Here is a 22,717-nt window from a genome sequence, read left to right on the forward strand (position 1 = left end):
CCATATAGTCAAAGGCTTTGGTGTAGTCAATAAAACAGAAGTAGATGTTTATCTGGAACTCTCTCACTTTTTCGATGATCCAGCAGATGTTGGTAATTTGATCCCTGGTTCCTCTGCTTTTTCTAAATGTAGCTTGAACATCTGGAAGTTCATGGTTCATGTACTGTTAAAGCCTTGCTTGGAAAATTTTGAGCATTACTCTGCTAGCATGTGAGATGAGTATAATTGTATGGTAGTTTGAGCATTCTTTGGCATTGCCTTTCTTTGGATTGAAATGAAAACTGACCTTTTCCAGTTCTATGGCCACTGCTGAGTTTCCCAAATTTGCTGGCATATTGAGCGCAGCACTTTAACAGCATCATCTTTTAGTATTTGTATCAATGGCACCCCACTCCAGTACTCTTGCCTGGAGAATCCCATGGGCGGAGGAGCCTGGTGGGCTGCAGTCCATGGGGTCACGAAGAATCGGACACGACTAAGCGACTTCCCTTTCACTTTTCACTTTCATGCATTGGAGAAGGAAATTGCAACCCACTCCAGTGTTCTTGCCTGGAGAATCCCAGGGATGGGGGAGCCTGGTGGGCTGCTGTCTATGGGGTCACACAGAGTCGGACACGACTGAGGTGACTTAGCAGCAGCAACATAGCAGTAACTGGAATTCTATGACCTCCAAGCTTTGTTCGTAGTGATGCTTCCTAAGGCCCACTTGACATTGCATTCCAGGATGTCTGGCTCTAGGTGAGTGATCACACCATTGTGGTTATCTGTGTCATGAACATCTTTTTTGTATAGTTCTTCTATATAGTCTTGCCACCTCTTCTTAATATCTTCTACTTCTGTTAGGTCCATACCATTTCTGTCCTTTATTGTGCCCATCTTTGCATGAAATATTCCCTTGGTATCTCTAATTTTCTTGAAGAGATCTCTAGTCTTTCCCATTGTATTGTTTTCCCTCTATTTCTTTGCATTGATCACTGAGGAAGGCTTTCTTATCTCTCCTTGCTATATTTTGGAACTCTGCATTCAAATGGGTATATCTTTCTTTTCTCCTTTGCCTTTTGCTTCTTTTCTTTTTACAGCTATTTGTAAGGCCTCCTCAGACAACCATTGTGCCTTTTTTCGTTTCTTTTCCTTGGGGATGGTCTTGATCCCTGCCTCCTGTACAATGTCACAAACTTCCATCCATAGTTCTTTAGGCATTCTGTCTATCAGATCTAATCCCTATTAGTCACTCCCACTGTATAATTGTAAGGGATTTGATTTAGGTCATACATGAATGGTCTAGTGGTTTTCCCTATTTTCTTCAGTTTCAGTCTGAATTTGGCGATAAGGAGTTCATGGTCTGAGCCACAGTCAGCTCCCAGTCTTTTTTTGCTTACTGTATAGAGCTTCTCCATCTTTGGCTGCAAAGAATATAATCAGTCTGATTTCAGTATTGACCATCTGGTGATGTCGATGTGTAAAGTCTTCTCTTGTGTTGTTGGAAGAGGGTGTTTGCCAAGACCAGTGTGTTCTCTTGGCAAAAGTCTGTTAGCCTTTGACCTGCTTTGTTTTGTACTCCAAGGCCAAATTTGCTTGTTACTCCAGGTAGCTCTTGACTTCCTACTTTTTCATTCCAGTCCCCTATAATGAAGAGGACATCTTTTTGGGGTGTTAGTTCTGGAAGTTCTCATAGGTCTTCATAGACTGTTCAGTTTCAGCTTTTTCAGCATTACTGGTCAGGGCATAGACTTGGATTACTGTGCTGTTGAATGGTTTACCTTAGAAATGAACAGAGATCATTCTGTCAGTTTTGAGATTGTACCCAAGTACTGCATTTTGGACTCTTGTTGAATATGATGGATACTCCATTTCTTCTAAGGGATTCCTGCCTGCAGTAGTAGATATAATGGACATCTGAGCTAAGGTCACCCATTCCAGTCCATTTTAGTTCACTAATTCCTAAAATGCCGATGTTCACTCTTGCCATCTCCTGTTTGACCACTTCCAATTTGCCTAGATTCAGGGACCTAACATTCCAGGTTCCTAAGCAGTATTGTTCTTTATAGCATCGGACTTTATTTCCATCACCTATCACATCCACAACTGGGTGTTGTTTTTGCTTTGTCTCTGTCTCTTCATTCTTTCTGGAGTTATATCTCCGCTTTTTTCTGGTAGCATGTTGGGCACCTACCAGCCTGAGGAGTTCATCTTTCAGTGTCATACCTTTTTGCCTTTTCATACTGTTCGTGGAGTTCTCAAGGCAAGAATACTGAAGTGTTAATCTTTAAGAAGAGCTTTTTTAAAGTTATCTGCCAAAATCTTGTGTAGACCTTTTCCTTCTATGTTTTATATTGCTAAAAAACACCTGATCTGCCTCTTGAGAAACCTATATGTAGGTCAGGAAGCAACAGTTAGAACTGGACATGGAACAACAGACTGGTTCCAAATAGGAAAAGGAGTATGTCAAGGCTGTATATTGTCACCCTGCTTATTTAACTTATATGCAGAGTACATCATGAGAAACGCTGGACTGGAAGAAGCACAAGCTGGAATCAAGATTGCCAGGAGAAATATCACTAACCTCAGATATGCAGATGACACTACCCTTATGGCAGAAAGTGAAGAGGAGCCAAAAAGCCTCTTGATGAAAGTGAAAAAGGAGAGTGAAAAAGTTGGCTTAAAGCTCAACATTCAGAAAACAAAGATCATGGCATCTGGACCCGTCACTTCATGGGAAAAAGATGGGGAAACAGTGGAAACAGTGTCAGACTTTTTTGGGGGGGGCTCCAAAATCACTGCAAATGGTGATTGCAGCCATGAAATTAAAAAACACTTGCTCCTTGGAAGGAGGGTTATGACCAACCTAGATAGCCATATTAAAAAAACAGAGACATGACTTTGCCATCAAAGGCCGTCTAGTCAAGGCTATGGTTTTTCCAGTGGTCGTGTATGGATGTGAGAGCTGGACTGTGAAGAAAGCTGAGCGCCGAAGAATTGATGCTTTTGAACTATGGTGTTGGAGAAGTCCCTTGGACTGCAAGGAGATCCAACCAGTCCATCCTAAAGGAGATCAGTCTTGAGTGTTCTCTGGAAGGACTGATGCTGAAGCTGAAGCTCTGATACTTTGGCCACCTCATGCGAAGAGTTGAGTCATTGGAAAAGACTCTGATGCTGGGAGGGATTGGGGGCAGGAGGAGAAGGGGACGAGAGAGGATGCAATGGCTGGATGGCATCACCGACTTGGTGGACATGAGTTTGAGTGAACTCCAGGAGTTGGTGATGGACAGGAAGGCCTGGCGTGCTGCAATCATGGGGTCACAAAGAGTCAGACATGACTGAATGACTGAACTGAACTGAAATATGTTTTATATTACTGGGTAATATAAAATACACTGAGTTATGTTTTATATTGAGTAATATGCTTATATTTATATTTAACTGAGTAATACGTTTTTTATTTACATTCATAATTAACTGAATAATATGTTTTATATTGCTGAGCTTCTCTAATACCTCAGATGATAAAGAATCCTCCTGCAATGTAGGAGAGCCTGGTTTGATCCCTGGGTTGGGAAGATCCCCTGGAGAAGGAAATGGCAGCCCACTCCAGTGTTCTTGCCTAGAGAATCCCTTGGACAGAGAAGCCTGGTGGGGTACGGTCTATGGGATTGTGACGAGTCAGACACGACACTTTTCTTTCACTTTTATATTACTATAAATATTTCTGAGCATTGCTCAGGGAATGGCTAAGTACTTAACAGACAGCTTTATCCTTTTGAGTCTTGCTTTTATGGTTTTTTAGGCAATACCACAGTGGTACTCAATCTAGGGCTATTTATCCCCCACTGTGGAGAGAAGACTCTTCTATGTACTCCACTCAGTGCCTCAGTATTGAGGTTTTCCAGCGTGGCCAGTGGGAACAACCATTGTCCTTTGTTATATATGATGTTATTTAACATCAGGCACTGTTAGAGCCAATCCCTTCTCAGGTGCTTGTTCCTGCAGCCTCATGTAATTGCCTCAAATGCATCTGCTGATTAGTAATCAGCTTAATACTCAAAGGGAATCAATTGCAGTTCTCCAGAGTTCTCTCTCTGCAGCTTTCACTTTTCTAGCAGCCTGTCTTCAGAGAAGGCAATGGCAACCCACTCCAGTACTCTTGCCTGGAAAATCCCAGGTACGGAGGAGCCTGGTAGGCTGCAGTCCATGGGGTCGTAAGGGTCCGACACAGGTGAGCGACTTCACTTTCACTTTTCACTTTCATGCATTGGAGAAGGAAATGGCAGCCCAGTCCAGTGTTCTTGCCTGGAGAATCCCAGGTACGGGGGACCCTGGAGGGCTACCGACTATGGCGTTGCACAGAGTCGGACACGACTGAAGTGACTTAGCAGCAGCAGCAACAGCAGCAGCAGCAGCAGCCTGTCTTAGGAACTCTAGCTGTCTTGGCCTTCCTGGAGTTTCAGCTCCATCTTTTCAGCTCAGTCTCCTGTGCCACAGTCTGGAAACCTATAAGCTGCAAGCTGGAGCAGTCATAGGCTTCTTCTGATTTGTTTCTCATTTCTCAGGGATCATTGTTTTTTGTTGAGTGATGCTCCATGTTTTGAAATGCATTTTTTCACATACTTTATCCATGTTTTAGTTGTTTCAAGCAATGTTTCTGGTCTTTATTACTCCATCTTGACTGGAAGTAGAGGCTAGTTACATTAATCTTTTCATTTGTATCATTGTATATGATCATGATGAAACAGAAGGAGATTGGTATACTTTTGAAACATCATGTTCTTCTATCCCATCACAATCATAATGCTAGAAATTTCTTTAAAGCAACCCATTCACATGATGTAAAGTAGAACTGTATATTAAATTCACCAGTGGAACTTTTAAAAATGTGTGTCTTTGGCCCCACCCTCTGATAAGTGAATTCAGTAGGTCATGAGGATTATGTGGTATGCATGTATGTGTGTGGGAGGTTAGAAGCCTAAACCTCTATATTTTAAAAAGGCATCTTAAAGGATGATATGCATCCTTTGTTAAAAATATGTTAGTACTTATTTTACTTTGAGTTGAAGGAGGTTAAATCACTTATTTGTGTCACATAGCTATATAGTGACAGATTTTTATGTGGGTACATAATACTTTTGCCTTTCATTTTAAGCTATCAGCTTAAGCTATGTGTACTAAGTCTCTTTAGTCATGTCCAAATCTTTGCGACCCAGTGGACTGTAGCCAGCCAGGCTCCTCCATCCATGGGATTTTCCAGGCAAGAATACTGGAGTGGGTTGCCTTTTTCTTCTCCAGGGGATCTTTCCAACCCAGGGATCGAATCTTGGTCTCTTTACATTGTAGGCAGACTCTCTCCCATCTGAGCCACCGGGGAAACCTGATGTTAAGTTCTGTCAAGCTAAGAACTGTAAATTTTGAGTTCTAATTGGGGCTATATGAATTCTAAAGCTTGAGTTGCAAGGGGCTGGTGTTTGTCAAGTCCAACAAACAAAAAATGAAAGATGCCATATAGCATCTTTACACTATTAAAGACACAGTAATGAAAGATGCCTAATCTGGAGATTCATATGTTCAAAATGTGTTAAAACAATTTTCTCTACTATATGTGGGAGTATGAAATAATGAAGGAGCATTTTGATAAGATTTTAATAGGGCAGTTGCTTTTCTAACAGTAATTATTATGAGTAATTGGTTGAGTCTATTCTGAAGAAAGTGGAAGTCACTTTTATAAAATAATACTGGGGGAAGACTAAAGGAGAAGTCTTTATTTTCAGAGAAGCATTAAACTAATATTTGGCCTACTTCATATGTCATTATGGCATTTTTATCCCTTCTTAGAACTGTATCTTGGTGCCAAAGCATGTTTAGGTTTGTTCAAAGTAAATGCTGACCTGAACCAGGACTAAATTATAACATCTTTCTTTTTCTGCATTTAAAACTAATTAATTTCAATATTTTTACTAAGCCTAAAATCAGATATGCTACAAATTTATGATAGAATCACATGCAGAAATACAATCTTGAAAAACTGAGACTAACTTTGAAGTTATGAATCAGTAGGCATTACCTATGTACACCTGGGGGATAAAGACTTGTGCTCCAGAGTTAATAAACTTTATTACATTAAACATAAGATACTTAGATAGAATTACAATTAATGGAGTCTAAAGTCATGTTAATACTGGTATTTACAAGGAATCCAGTTTTCTGGTTCTGTGGCGTACGCTGTCCTTCATTTGGCGAACTGGTCTATATTGAGGTGCTGAGAAGTCTAAGCTGGGTCTTCGTACTCCCTCAAAAGCACTGGAGGTCAGCACAAAGGCACTGTTGCTGCTGCTAAGTCGCTTCAGTCGTGTCCGACTCTGTGCGACCCCAGAGATGGCAGCCCATCAGGCTCCTCGCCCCGGGGATTCTCCAGGCCAAGAATACTGGAGTGGGTTGCCATTTCCTTCTCCAAAGTATGAAAATGAAAAGTGAAAATGAAGTCGCTCAGTCGTGCCTGACTCTTAGCGACCCCTTGGACTGCAGCCCACCAGGCTCCTCCGTCCATGGGATTTTGCAGACAAGAGTATTGGAGTGGGGTGCCATTGCCTTCTCCGGCACAAAGGCACAGGGACCATCAAAGGTCTGTAGGTGCCTCAACATATTTCTGTAGGTTTTCATTTCTGCCTGTGGTCCAGGTTGCACCATGGTGCTTCACCCCCGTTGCCACACTGGGGCCCAGCTCTGTGTGCTGCATCCACAGGAAGCAGGAAAGTGTGTGAGAAACACTTGGCGATCCTGAATAAAATGTCGATGAATCATTGTCACTCAGTCTCATGGGACAGAAGGCCTAATTTTCATCTTTTACAGTAAATCTCCAATTCAAATGTAACCAAATTATTTTATACTGATGATTATATTTGAGGCAAACACAAAGGATTTTTAGTGTAGCTGAATAGAAATGAGATCCAAATGATAGTAAAGAGTCCATCTTCTTTGTGTAAAGTGCCAATATGATCATAGTCATAATGACTTAAGTTTTATGGATTATGAATTATTAATATGAAAAATGTAATTGTTTGGGGGATTAATTCTTGTTTTTTGATTGTATTATCTTTGTATTTTATTTAGGAAGATGATCCTCCCAGCGAAGGACAAGTGATTAGGATGCCCCATAAAAAAGTTCATGCCGATGCAGTTCTTTCTCTTCTTGCTAAACAAAACCCGGAATCATTAATTTCACAGCAAGCCATATATCATTCAGAGGTACTTTTTAACTTTAATTATTTTTTCTGTTAGATCTAAATATAAGAAAAACGTAACAAAAATATTCATACTTTTAGTTAAAGCATGCTAATACTTCAGCTTATTCAGGGATCAGCCTTGTAGTAACTTTAACCTGAAACCATACAGTTATGATTTTTACAACTGAAAGGAATTTAGGCCATCAGTTCTAAACTTCATATTCTACAGATGAAACAAGCTAAAACCCTTTTAAATGATTTGTGGGGATCAGTGTCGTTTGTTTTCTTTCTGCAACTATTTACTGAGTATCTACAATATGCCAGACACAGCGTCGGAAAAGATGCAAAGATGTTGAGGCAGGATCCCTACTTTTAAGCAGCTTACAGTCCTGTAGGGAAAAAAGAGCTTAAACAATTACTCTACCATGCAGTAACTGATCAAATAGCTAGAGAAGTAGATTGAATCAGATAATCTTTAAGAGCCTTGTAGGCCAGGGTAAGGCCATTGGAGTCCATTAAGATACTGTGAGCAAGGGAGTCACAAGTTAAGATATTTAAGAAGGCGTCAGGAGCCCTGGACAAGTGAGGGAAAGATGGAGGTCTGTCAGAACACCATTGGAGTAGTCCAGACTGAGAACATTAACAAAGGCAGTTAAGCAGAAATGGAAAGGAGAGAGATTTAAACTTGAGTATGGAATTGGCAGTAATTGGTCACTGATTAAGAGAAGTTGTGCTTGTGTAGTTGTGGACTTTGAAATGCAGAGAGAAGAGTGCCGGGTTTTGTGGGGAAGATACTTAATTTGATTTGAAACATTAAGATGCTTAAGGAAATGCCAGGTGGAAAGGTACAGTGTGGTCACTCAGGCTGGTTAATGATAGAGGTGGGACTTGGATTCTTGATTCTGTTTAGTATTCTTTCTGTTGTGTTTGGTTGTCTTTGCTTGAACAGGTGCGAAACTATCTTTAGATGAACTGGAGATCCGAACTCTGTATCATCCAAGGAGATGGCTAGCTTTATTTTTTAATAATTTTTATTCTTAAAGATTTAAATGCTTAGGAAAGATAGAGGAAAAAAGATATGGAACTTAGTAATAGAAAAAAAAAATGTTAGTTTAACTTATTCCTTCTTGTTGAAAAACAACTATTTTTTCTGCAACTTATTTAGGTATTGATTAAAAATTGATTTCACTGGAAAGATATTATTTGTAATTGCTGCTACTAAGTTTGAGAAAGTGCTTTCATAACTCTAGAAACCAAGCCGCTTAGTACAGAGACCAGAAGTCTGAGAGAGAAAGGAGAGAGAAAATGAGACACACAAATGGAACAAAAAATGGAACAAAAAATAGTAGAAAATAGCAGAAATGTCAGCATAATTTAAAAATTCCACTAACTTAATCCCTGTTTCCTTCTTTTGGGAAATCAGTAATATTGTTTGGGCTTCTCCAGTGGCTCAGTGGTAAAGAATCCACCTACACTGCAGGTTGGATCCCTGGGTTGGGAAAATGCTTGAGAGAAAGGAAATGGCAACCCACTCCAGTATCCTTGCCTGGGAAATCCCATGGACAGAGGAGATGGCAGGCTACAGTCTGTGGGGTCACAAAACAGTTGGACACAACGGGACAGCTAACCACCATCACCACCACCAATATCGGTCCATTTATTCATTCTGTTCTCAGACTTTTCCATTTTTTTAATGCTGGGAAATTTATCTCTACTACTTTTTCAGTTTTTTTCTTCCTCTCATCTTTTTCCCTCTCTGGCTAAAACTTATTTCCAGATATTAATACTTCTGCTTCTGTTTGTGTCTTAGATTTTCTATCTCTTCATTCTTTTTTACTCTCTTCTTGGAGAGTTCTTCAATCTGATCTGCCAACCACTAATTTGTTCTTTACCTACTGTTTATCTGACTTCTATATTATTTATATTGGATATTCTCACTGGTGTCTTTTTTTTAATGATCTTTCGCTTCACATTGTTAGTATTTTTCTTTATTCCTTTTGTGTGTGTGTATGTGTATATGGTTAATGTTTTTCACTTTTTTTTTAAACATTTACTCTGTGAATAATTTGTTTCTTTTGTTATATGAACTCATGTTCCAAGGCCAGGGTGGGGGCAGTAGGATAAGATCTTCTGTCTGAGAGTTAGTGTTGGCTAAGGACTAAAATCAGGCCACGGTCTGTTTAAGTGAACAGAAGAAGAGACAAGGCGATGAACCCCAGGAAAGGGCTTCTCAGGCAGCACAGAGCCACTCCTGATGGTGACCTGATGGCTGTTTGCTGATACTCTGCCATTCAGTTCTTCTGAGGGTTGTTGTGTCTTTAAAACCCTTAGGAAGAAGTTTCTTTGAGAGGTTTTGTATTCCTGTCCTCAGGCTCAAAGGGGGACAGAGTGAGGAGTGAATGCCCATGGGTTCCTGGTCAGATGTCACCTGTCACTTTTCACCCCAGCTGGGCCTTCATGCTCCCTGACATCATTACTCTGGGGCACTAGTATCTGCAGCCCAGATTGTTGCCAAGATCTTTATGGTTAAGGTGTAAGCAGTGATGATTTCCAGTTAATGAGGCAAAGAGGAAATGACAGCAGCTCTTTATATCAGTCATTCTTCTCACTGCGCCCCCTGTAGCCACCTTCCTCCACGGGTTGCAGCCCTTTTTCCCCACACACACCAGGTCAAGCTAGCAGTTGGTCTTTCCCAGTGTTTTTTCACAGTTTTTACTTAATTCTGAGAATCCATGGCTGCTTCTCACTTCTGTAGTTACTCCAACACTTTTGGGGACAGGGAGCTGGCAGCCTTTGTTAGTGCGTCATCTTGGCTAGACCAGAAGCCCAGAAGTTGGAAGATTATCCTTTCCAGATTTTTTCTAAGCATCTAAACATTTGCCCATGTGTGTGTGTATGCTCATGTGTGGATAATTTTGAGGTATGTATATGTGTTATTCTGCCATCTGATTCTTAAAATTTAACTAAATCCTAAAAGACATACCATATCCTTTTTATCTACCATGTAGTATGCCCTAGTTTATTCTCCTGCTGAAGAATTTTTAGGCTGATTGCAGTTTTTCTCTCTCCAAACTATGAAAAGAATAAAATCCTTTTATTGTACCATGAGAAATTGCCTCGCTACCAGACCACCTTACCTGCATCCTGAGAAATCTGTATGCAGGTCAAGAAGCAACAGTTAGAACTGGACATGGACCAATAGCTGGTTCCAAATTGGGAAAGGAGTACATCAAGGCTATATATTGTCACCCTACTTATTTAACTTATATGCAGAGTACATCAGGTGAAATGCCGAGCTGGATAAAGCACAAACTGGAATCAAGATTGTCAGGAGAAATATCAATAACCTCAGATATGCAGGTGACACCACCCTTATGCCAGAAAGCGAAGAGGAACTAAAGAGCCTCTTGATGAAAGTGAAAGAGGAGAGTGAAAAAGGTGGCTTAAAACTCCACATTCAGAAAACTCAGATCATGGCAATCAATCCCATCACTTCATGGCAAATAGATGGGGAAACAATGGAAGCAGTGAGAGACTTAATTTTGGAGAGCTCCAAAATCACTGCAGATGGTGACTGCAGCCATGAAATTAAAAGACACTTGCTCCTCAGAAGAAAAGCTATGACCAACCTAGACAGCATATTAAAAAGCAGAGACATTACATTACCAACAAAGGTCTGTCTAGTCAAAGCTAGGTTTTTCCAGTGGTCATGTATGGATGTGAATTTTGGACTATATAGAAAGCTGAGCACCGAAGAACTGATGCTGTGGTGTTGGAGAAGACTCTTGAGCGTCCCTTGGACTGCAAGGAGATTAAATCAGTCAATCCTAAAGGAAATCAGTCCTGAATATTCATTGGAAGGACTGATGCTGAAGCTAAAGTTCTAATACTTTGGCCACCTGATATGAAGAACCAACTCATTTGAAAAGACCCTGATGCTGGGAAAGATTGAAGGCAGGAGGAGAAAGGGACGACAGATGAGATGGTTGGATGGCATCACTGACTCTATGGACATGAGTTTGAGTAAGCTCCAGGAATTGGTGATGGACAGGGAGGCCTGGCATGCTGCAGTCCATGGGGTCACAAAGAGTCGGACACGACTGGGTGACTGAACTGAACTGAGCTGATAGAAGATAACAAGGGGTGGAACTTACTCAGAAGGCACAGGCATTTATAATTTAAACAGAATCTAAAGCACTGCTTTTCAACTTTATGAGATTCTGACACCTCATTATGTATTTTTAATCTTAAATTTTTGCCAATCTGATTAACAGTGATTGACATTAAATGTGTTCTCCTATGTTTTAAACATTTGTTTGTAATAAGAACTAGTAATAATGATATATTTGTGAGTTAAAATACTGCTTTGGTAAGAAAATAGTAGCCATTCTTTGTTGCTACTCTTTGCCCAGAGGGAGCATCTGGTCAGTGAGAGCAGTCTGAGGACAGGACTGCATTTTGTGCATGTATGTGGATGGGCTAGGTGTACTACTGTAGATTATAGATAAACTAACAGAGTTGACGTGACTCTGAGATTTGAGTATGACATAAAAATGATAAATGCTTATGTGGTATTACAGCGTTGTGTGAATAGGGAAGCTAAATCTTCCACAGAGTATTAAGGTGTTAGGTAATTTAGCAGTTACAAGTACCCTTGAAAATGTTCATCAAAGAGAAGGTACTGTATATTGCACAGCATTTATATGGTAGCGGTAGAGTAATATAGGTCCTGTGAAGTATTTCTAAGAAAAACGTGTCTGCCATCATCCTATACTCTGCCCAAGAATCTCCAAGGGTTTCATATTAATTAAAAAACAGTCTTTTCCTGTTTAAAGAATGTTGAGCCATTGATATTCTTTAAGAAAAGTCAGATTACAGAATAAGGGGAGCTATAAATCTGTAGAGGATAATTAGGGTAAATTGTAGAAAATTGTGAATGATGAGCTAAGCAGTTAGATTTTATTTTGTAGTCAACAGTCATCAAAGATGTTTCAGCAGTGATTTCTTCATATATTTTTTTTTTAAAAAAGCCCGTGGTTGAAATTAAACTCCTTTTAAATAAAAAATATGAGAGGGTTCATATAGTGGAATTTTTATTCAGTTCTTGATTAGTAAACTCATTAATTAGAATATCTCCAAGTCACAACATGTGCTTGTGATTAGGTCATCTAGTTTTTAACACAGAAAGAATTTTAACACATCATTTTTAAAGTTTTTACTTTATATATTTGGTAAAGAAGCATATTTGTACTTTTTGTACATTTTCAGCAAGTGTTTTATTATAAACTTCATTCTAACAACTTTAGCTGATTTTCGTTCAGAAAGAACAAGAGGTTAATTTTCTATTTTCTAATTTTAAACTGTATAAGCAGTTTAGGTTGTGTGCCAGCATTTAGTGTTTTAAATAATAAAAAATTCCTGGTGTGTTTTATTGCTGTCTAATTTGGAGGTTGAATAAACAGATAATGGGTATTTAACTTCAGAAGAAATACTTCATAAGAAAAGCAAAGCCTACACTTAGGTATCTTATTAAACTAACTTTCATGTAATGTGTATGTGGCTTGAAAAGCACTTTCTAAAATACTTTTCAATCAGGTGGTCTGCATCCTGATCCATTTGACAGATATTTTTTGTTTTGACTTGATTTTAATGTGATGTTTATAACAATGGTTTGTACTTTTTACAGGACTTGGAAAACAGTGTGGGTGAGCTTAGTGAAGGACAGAGGCTGACAGCAGCAGCAGCAGAGAGCGTCTTCATGGGACTTTCCGCGCACGCGCAGCGGCCTGTGGCTAGGGCCGAGTCCTCAGATGCAAAATGTGCTCTGAAGCCATCATCTCAGCAATGTGACACGGTTGCAGGTATTCGCCAGAATACTCCTTCCTGATGTAGTGTCTGTTAGAATATTTACTTTGAATCCCATCACACTCTCTTTGTACTGTTTTCATGTTGAATGCTATATTCCATTTTGTATTATAATTTACAGTACTGTTCCTACTCTGAATTAAGAAAAGCATAACTGTTTTCAGGTAGAAGCTTGCAAACCTTCTTTATTTAAAAGGGTATTCACAATTGAAAAGTTTGATAATGACTTTTTCTATATATAGCAATGTTTCCCCAAATGTGATTCATGTAACAGTGTTGGTACATGAATCTCTGGGTGGGGCATGAGATAGTTTTGGTAATATGTGTATGTCTACTTAACATTTTTAGTAGTGATATTATTTAGTTTAATGTATATTGGGAAAAAGATAACTAGCACATGAAAACTCACATAACATCTTGTGTAGGACAATGTTTAATTAGGTAATACTGTAGAAGTTCACTTTTTATGCTGTAGGAATTTCTGACTCAGAACTCAGTACACTCAGTGTTATTTTGAAACTTTGTTAACTAAACTTTTTGCTATAACAGTTTGAGAATGAGAGTAGAATACAGAATATCGTTTCTGGTATATGTAGTTGATTCTCATTAGGTCCTATAATAGAGAAACCACAAACACTGAATTAGGAAATACTGAGTCACTCTTCCTAGAGGAAATACTGGGTTAGGTTCCTATGAGCCTGTATATTATATTTATATTTATTATTAATATATATACAACATTTTTGACAATACATGACCTTGCTTTATGTATATTTCTATTTAAAGGCACTTATTTAATATACACTGTTGATTCATTAGCACTGATTCTCATGAGCAACAGCACTATAACTCATTCCTGAATGAAACTTACCTATCACATATATTTTTTCTGTAAGGCCCATCAAAGCTTTTTGCACTTTGGAACACTAAAGAGCACTTCTGCACTATGTTTTGGGGCCATTTTAAAGAGCAAAATCACCAACAAAACATATAAGAATGTGGAAAACCTGTCACTAAATAGACAGCAAAAAAGAATACTTGTTCACAGTATAAGATCTGATAAGAAAGCAGAGCAGCCTGTGTTCAGCCTCATCTGCTGAGTTGTGTGTAGGGTGATTCAGGTTTTCATTGCTGTATACATGCATGCATGTCCACAAGTTGCATGTGCTGTGAGTGTTGATTTCAGGGTTGCAAGTAAATTTTATCAGGTGGATTTGTAGAAATGAAATCTTCAGAGTAATGAGGATCAACTGTATTCTCAGTTATTGATAATCTCATGTTATTGCAGCCTCTTAAATGAAAAGAACTTCTGAAGTCATGCAGATTTGCCAGAAATCAGAAAGAAATACATTGGTGTAGAGTATTTAGACTGTCAGTTTTATATTAAGCTTTCCACCTTATCGTTCAGAAATGAGAGGCGCTCAAGACTGAATTTTCCATGGGAATAAATTAATATTTGAATTATTTATTTTATGCACATAGTAAGAGTGTTAATTTTATTTATTTATTTAAATTTATTTATTTTAATCGAGGCTAATTACTTTACAATATTGTATTGGTTCTGCCACACATCAACATGAATCCGCCACGGGCATACGCGTGTTCCCCATCCTGAACCCCCCTCCCACCTCCCTCCCTGTACCATCCCTCCAGGTCATCCCAGTGCACCAGCCCCAAGCATCCTGTATCGAACCTGGACTGGCGATTCGTTTCTTATATGATATTATACATGTTTCAGTATTTTAAATTAGGGTTCAAAGTAGTATAAAACACGACTTCTATATCTGTATCCAGCTAACTGTGCAGATTGTGATTAAATAGAATCAACACTAGATGGCTCTCACAGATCACTTGAGAGCTGCTTGGTGCTTGTGAACAAAGAGGTACTTACTGAATTGTTACAGAATAAAATCCATTAGGATGTATCCTATTCAGCCCCTCCTTATGGTATCATCTAGCTGGTTACCTACAGACCAGTACATTTTTAATTGTAGGTACTCTGTAGCTATTTATTTAATTGAATTGAAAACAATAATAATGTCATGGCAAATTAGATGGGGAAACAGTGGAAACAGCGGCTGACTTTATTTTTGGGGCCTCCAAAATCATTGCAGATGATGATTGCAGCCATGAAATTAAAAGATGCTTATTCCTTGGAAGGAAAGTTATGATCAACCTAGACAGCATATTAAAAAGCAGAGACATTACTCTGTCAATAAAGGTCCATCTAGTCAAGGCTATGGTTTTTCCAGTGGTCATGTATGGATGTGAGAATTGGACTATAAAGAAAGCTGAGCGCCACAGAGTTGATGCTTTTGGAGAAGACTCTTGAGAGTCCCTTGGACTGCAAGGCGATCCAACCAGTCCATCCTAAAGATCATCAGTCCTGAGTGTTTATTGGAAGGACTGATGTTGAAGCTGAAACTCCAATATTTTGGCCACCTGATGTAAATAGCTGACTCATTTGAAAAGACCCTTATGCTGGGAAAGATTGAGGGCAGAAGGAGAAGGGGACAGCAGAGGATGAGGTGATTATACGGCATCACCAACTTAATGAACATGGGTTTTGGTGGACTCCGGGAGTTGGTGATAGACAGGGAAGCCTGGTGTGCTGTGGTTCATGGGGTCACAAACAGTTGGACACGACTGAGTGACTGAACTGAACTGAATGTGGCATTAGATTAAGTATGTAGATGAGTCAGTATAACAGAGTGGCTAAGAGCTTGAGCTTTTGAAGTTTCGGAAATCATTTCGAATTCCAGATCTGTATTTTTGGTCAAGTAACTTAATCTTCTGAGCCCAAGTTTCTTCATCTATCAAGTAGAGATAATATTAATGTACTAGTTATCTATTTCCATGTAATAAATTACCCCAAAGTTTAGCAGATGAAGACAGGAAGTATTTATTATCTCTCACAGTTTTGAAAGCCAGGAGTCTAGGAGTGGCGTAGCTGCGTGGTTCCCAGGATCTCTCATGGGGTGTAGTTAATCTGTTGGCTGGAGCTGCCATCATCTGAGGACTTCAGCTGGGGCTGGAGGATCTGCTTTCCAAGCTCATTCACATGACTGTTGGCAAGATGCCTCAATTCCTCACCACGTGAGCCTTACTGTGATGCTGCTCATGACATAGCAGTTCGCTTTTCCCAGAGTGGATGATCTGAGACACAGTGGGCACCCAAGATGGAAGCCCATGGTGTCTTTTATAACCTAAAGTCAGAAGTGACATGTCATCACTTCTGCCACGTTCAGTTAATAGCAAAGACCAATCCTGGAATAATATAGCAGGAAATTACAGAAAGGTCTGAATACCAGGAGAAAATTGTTAGGGGGCCATAGTGGAAGCTGCTTATCACAAATAGTATCTGCCTCATAAGGTTATTAGAGGTCAGTCAGTCAGTTCAGTCGGTCAGTCATGTCCGACTCTTTGTGACCTCATGAACCGCAACATGCCAGGCTTCTCTGTCCATCACCAACTCCTGGAGTCTTCCCAAACCCATGTCCATTGAGTCAGTGATGCCATCCGACCATCTCATCCTCCATCGTCCCCTTCTCCTCCTGCCCTCAATCTTTGCCAGCATCAGGGTCTTTTCAAATGATTCAGCTCTTGTATATAAAGTAGTTAGCACTGTGCTTGACACATGATACTGTTTTGGAGAAGGTAAAAATAACTTCTCAAATACATTTAATAGAACCAGAAATTAAACACAGTTGCCTTAAAAAAAGGTACCTATAGAGGACTAGTTTGTCCCTCTTGTTTTAAGTATTTTGTTCAGTTCAGTTCAGTCGCTCAGTCGTGTCCAACTCTTTGCGACTCCATGAATCGCAGCACGCCAGGCCTCCCTGTCCATCACCATCTCCCGGAGTTCACTCAGACTCACGAACATCGAGTCAGTGATGCCATCCAGCCATCTCATCCTCGGTCGTCCCCTTCTCCTCCTGCCCTCAATCCCTCCCAGCATCAGAGTCTTTTCCAATGAGTCAACTCTTCGCATGAGGTGGCCAAAGTACGGGAGTTTCAGCTTCAGCATCAGTCCTTCCAAAGAAATCCCAGGGTTGATCTCCTTCAGAATGGACTGGTTGGATCTCCTTGCAGTTCAAGGGACTCTCAAAAGTCTTCTCCAACACCACAGTTCAAAAGCATCAATTCTTCGGCGCTCAGCCTTCTTCACAGTCCAACTCTCACATCCATACATGACCACAGGAAAAACCATAGCCTTGACTAGACCGACCTTAGTCGGCAAAGCAATGTCTCTGCTTTTGAATATGCTATCTAGGTTGGTCATAACTTTTCTTCCAAGGAGTAAGCGTCTTTTAATTTCATGGCTGCAGTCACCATCTGCAGTGATTTTGGAGCCCCCCAAGAATAAAGTCTGCCACTGTTTCCACTGTTTCCCCATCTATTTCCCATGAAGTGATGGGACCGGATGCCATGATCTTTGTTTTCTGAATGTTGCATTATGGTTATTGTAGAAGAATGAGTCCCATGTATCATTATTTCTGCTACTGTCTAATCTCATGCCTTTCATGTTGATTTCTAATAGCTTTGTTTACAGAGGCTCATCTGTTCTTACCTCACCTGTCCCCACTTCTGCTCATTTTCAGAAAGTATCCTATTTGCAACTCATAGTCCTATACCACTGTTTCTAATTCTGAGGCTCTCAGGTTGGGTTGAATAACAAAAAGATGCTAAATAAGGTTTGAAGAATTGTTTTAAGAACCCTAAAATGTGAACTAGTATTTTGAACAAACTCTGAGGAGTCTGAGATTTACTACCAATTATAACTGTTCATTTACTCAGAAAATGCACTGAATACCTGCATGTACTAAATAAGGGTTTTGAGAAGCAGAGGTAATAGCTGTCTGCTCTCCAGGAAGTTTACAAACTCATGTAGGATAATGTGAGACAACAATTATAATATTGTTGATTAATGCAACAACACAGGCTGCTCTGGGAGTGCAGAGGAGGAAAAACCCACACATGAGGGCTCAGAGGAGGTTTCCCGGAAGAGCCGATGCAAAACTGAATATTAGAGGAATTAGGCAGACTATGAAATGTGATAAACATGTTCCAGTTTGTTCATTTACTTATTCAGAAAATATTTTTTGATTGCTTGCTCTGCTCTAAGTGTATTCTAAGTGGTAGGAACATAAAACCTGATAACGCCTTATTCTTAGTGAATTTTTTCTCTAGTAGAGATAGTATATGAGAAACCAAAAACATGCAATAGGTTATTGTGGTAAAGCAGTCCAAATAGGGTTGGGGGTACAGGTCAATTGAATCTGGGGAGGGCAATCAAGAAAGACACTATATGTGAGGAGCTTACTTGAAATGAGTTCTCAGTGATGAATAGGCATTTGCTGTGTAGTAAGTGTAGGAGAAACCTTCATGGCAGAATACATAATAAGAGAAGGGGAGAAGTTGAAAGGACAAAGAAACTTAAGCAGGGAAATGTAAGTACTTTGTTACTGATTTAAAGCTTAGGATGTAATGAAGTTGGACCAGTTAGCAGAAACCAGGTAGATATAGATGATAACATCCAGTGGTTTTTAGATTTACTGTAAGATAGTAGAGATTTATTTGTGTGCAAAATGGAAAATAATTCCAATCTTGCTTTATATTTATTCCCATGGAAAGGTCATTTGTGAATTTCTATCAATTCTGAATGCTGTATAATATCCACAGATCCATTAAGGATTGTATATAAATGAGTGAAATGATCAAATTTGCCTTTTATTTGGCAAGAATATGTGAGGTGCAGTGTGATGGATAGATTGGAGAGAATTAAGGCTGAAGGCAAGGAGCCTGTAGCTGAGACAGTTATAGTAAACTTGGTGAGTCATTATTGAGAAGCAGGAAGGTATAAAAAGGGAGATTTGGTAGACATTTGAGAAGGAGAGTAGACAAGACTTAGTTTGGATATGAGAAATGCAAAAGAAGAGAAGGTCTAAGAAATCTCCAGGTTTCTGGCTAGAATGATTAGATAGTTGGTATCTCCATTCACTGAGGGAGAGAGGAGGTATGGAGGAGAGATAGAATTAGGAGGAAATAAGAATGAGTGGAATTTGAGGTGCCTTTGGGTTTCATACAAATGGAATAACTTACTAGACATGCAAGAACCAAAGCTGCTGCTGGCACTGGCTATTCAAGCAGACTGCTTTTTCAAAGCAATAGTATTCTAGAAAAATAAAATGAGGGATTTCAAGTTATAATTAATTAAATTTAACTTGAATGGAATAATCCTTTGAGCATCCCTCTTAAAAAGGGAGAACTAACATAATTACACTCAATGAGTGTAATTTTTAGAAGTGACGTAGCTAATGCAACATTGTTGACATTGCTCTCATGGAATCCTTGCCTGACCCCTTATCGCTGAGTTCGATACCGTCAGATATTCTGTGTAGTCCTCTAATGTCAGCTGCCTGATGTTGCTCTTAGCACACTGATTTGTAATCTCACTTGAGAGTGGGGACTTTATCTTGTCTGCTGTCGTAGCTCAGTCATCTAGCAGGGAAGGTAGCATAGTCAGTAAATAAAGGTTAAGTGATAGAGTGTTTTACGAGCGGAGAGTTATTATGCACTTTTAATGCTTTTGGGAGATGTTTGTTTATACACTTTCTGGGTTTCTACATACATTTTTTTTCTTTTATCACAGTCTATCTTGTCTTTGTAATTAATTTTTTTCATTACACCCATGTGTCAGCCACATATCATTTTATATAAAAATAAAATGTGATTATATTATATATTACTTTAAAGTATAGATTCTTTTTTTTTTAATGTTCTTCATCTACCCCTCCTCCTCACATTTTTTCCTGTCCCACTTTATGCCTTATCTCAGGTAACACATGTTAAGATTCTGATATGTAACCTTTTAGGTTTTTTCCCTTCTGCATATAATTATATATGATAGGTACATAACAGTGTGTGTATATTTGTTGTCATTTTTCAAGTTGAGATTATATCGTGCATTTTGTTTTCACCCAGGAAACCCTATGGAAATTACTCCAGGTCAACTAGTATTACTTAAATTCATTCTTTTTATGGACTGCATAATGAGCATAAAGCCTTTCAGTGTGGATTTCCAGTAATTTTTTTAGTCATTGCTCTATTGATGGATGTTTACTTTATTACCATTTCCCCCCACTATAAACAATGCTAGAGTAAATATTCACTCATGTATAGCCTCACATTGGAGAAGGAAATGTCAACCCACTCCAGTATTCTTGCCTGGGGAATCCCATGGACAGAGCAGCCTGGCAGGCTGCAGTCCATGGGGTCACAAAGAGTCGGACGCAACTGAGCAACTAACAACAGCAACAACATAGCCTAACACATTGCTGCATTTTATATTTAGGGAGTTGTTTCCCAGAAATAACAGGTCCAAGGGAAAATATATTTTAAATTTTAAAATAGATATGCCAAGTTGCTGCCTTAAAGGTTTAAACTAATTTATCTTTATCAGTAATATATTACAACCTTTCCCCTGTATCCCTGCCAGATATTATTTTTATTATCTTTTTTATTTTTGTCAATTAAAGTATAAACATATGACTGACTCCTGGTGAGTTTATATTTGATGATTATTTGAATTTGCTCTTCTGTGAATTACCTACTTAAGTTCTTCCCCTGTCAGGTTATGTTTTTCTTATAACTTTATGTAAAACTTACTGTGGCTCAGCTGGTAAAGAATCTGCCTGCAATGTGGGAGACCTGGGTTCACTCCCTGGGTTGGGAAGATCCCAACAAAGGGAAAGGTACCCACTCCAGTATTTTGGCGAATTCCATGAACTGTATACAGTCCATGGGGTTGCAAAGAGTCAGACACAACTGAGCAACTTTCACTTATCTAAAAATACAGATTAATGTAAAAAAATAGAGAGTGATTATTTACTATACCTAAGAAATTTTCAACAGACTACCTGTAAGTGGAACATAATATCTGTGGGGTCTTAAAGTATCATTTCATTTGAAACAATTTAGTTTATGTGTAGAGCTTCAGGTCTATTTCTGTTGATTAAAATGAGATAGACCATACTGTGCTATATTTGAAAGATGACCATTAATTAGGAAAAACAGAATTTTCTGAGAAATAATTTAGCAAGAATGTGAAATAAGGAACAGTGAGTAGGAGTTAAAAGATGAGGATTTTAGTTCCTATACACCTCTTAACTAGAATTCTGATTTTTGAACAATTGGTTAACCTTCCTGAGCCTTAGCTTTGTCAGTGAAAGACAATTATAAAATTATCTGATCTCCTTACCTTACAGAATGATTGTGAGATTCAAATTAAATGAGATCATGTATGTGAAAGTGCTTGGAGTTTAAAGTGCAATATAAATGTACAGTGATGTTATTAGATAAATACTTGTTTCTGTTCATATTGTCTTCTTTTTATTGATTTGATTGAGATGTCATTTGGATGAGGAAAAGAGGAGCTTGATTGTTTGAAGAAAAATATCTACAGAGCAGAGCTAAGCAATGTCAACATTTTCTAGTCAGGAAATTGTCCTTTGCTTTAAGATTACATTTTAGATAGAAAGTATTCTATTGACTTTTATTGACCAAAAAGGTATTCTGGAGGGTTGGGAGTTGGTATGTAAGAGTGGGTGTTGTGTGGGGGCTGCATAAACAACTTGCTGACTGGAACCCTAGAATAATCCATAGATATGTTTGAACATAGGTACTTTTTGAATTTGCTCTGAGCTTTGGTTTTAATTGCAATGAAGGCTTGGAGACAGGCATTTTCTGTTGACGTATTTCTATTTCTAATTCAGCAGGTGAGAAATATTGGTAATTTTAGCCAATTTTTCTTCCTTTAAGAAATAGTTTGTTTTAACTTTTTGTTTACTTATTTGATAGCAGATGCTGTTTATGAAGATTTATGTGCTAGTCATGGTCCAATGAGTTTGGGAGAATTGGAGTTGCAGCCAGATCCTCCCGTTACTCTTCCCACGACACTTCTGACAGCACAAGAAAGTGATGTTAAATTATCAGAAGCCACTGAAGACTTTCCTCAGGTACCCAATTAAGTACTTGTACTTTACTTAAATCAGAATGGTACCAGTATTGCCTTAGCATGGTACACTATCAAGAGCACAGTCTCTGGAATCAGACAGCCTCGAATCATGCCTCCTTTTTTCTTTTTTTTTTTTTTAACTGACTCAAACTTGGCTATAAATCTTAGCTTATCCAACTTCTAGCTGGGACCTTGAATACATACATAGCTTATTTCTAAGCTTTAATTTCCTTGTCTTTAAATTAAAAATTAGAAATAATGTATATAAAAATGCCTGTTACCTAGGTAGATAGCTATGTTCTATATTCCCATGCAATAACTAGCTTAGTAGTTTGTGCATAGTAGGTATTCAGTAAATATTTATTATATTAAAATTCGTGAATTCTTGTGTACTGAAAAAATAGGATACTCTCCAAGATGTAAAAAAAAAGAATGCTCATGTTAAATTAAATGCGATAGCATTTAATTACAATGCTATTACAGTGTTTCTCATTGTGGATTAATTTATTCAATAAATAGTCATGGTATGGTATTATATAGCATTGCAGGGTGTTGCAGATGAAAGCCAAAAATCTATAAGATAAAGATTGTTTATGGAATACACTGTTATGTTGGGTTTAATATT

General features: G+C 38.7%; 1 protein-coding gene across 1 annotated transcript in view; it reads left to right on the plus strand.

Annotated features, from left to right (window-relative positions):
- Positions 1-22,717, plus strand: part of KIAA0586 (KIAA0586 ortholog) — a 138,522-nt gene that overhangs the window by 73,900 nt on the left and 41,905 nt on the right. Inside the window, exons 26-28 of the mRNA XM_052646477.1 lie at positions 7,099-7,233; positions 12,898-13,072; positions 21,936-22,093. Coding sequence (XP_052502437.1) covers positions 7,099-7,233; positions 12,898-13,072; positions 21,936-22,093 — 468 coding nt within the window. The remainder of the gene's footprint in view (positions 1-7,098; positions 7,234-12,897; positions 13,073-21,935; positions 22,094-22,717) is intronic.

This window comes from Budorcas taxicolor, chromosome 10, assembly GCF_023091745.1.
Source record: "Budorcas taxicolor isolate Tak-1 chromosome 10, Takin1.1, whole genome shotgun sequence".
In the NCBI taxonomy this organism is placed as follows: Eukaryota; Metazoa; Chordata; class Mammalia; order Artiodactyla; family Bovidae; genus Budorcas; species Budorcas taxicolor.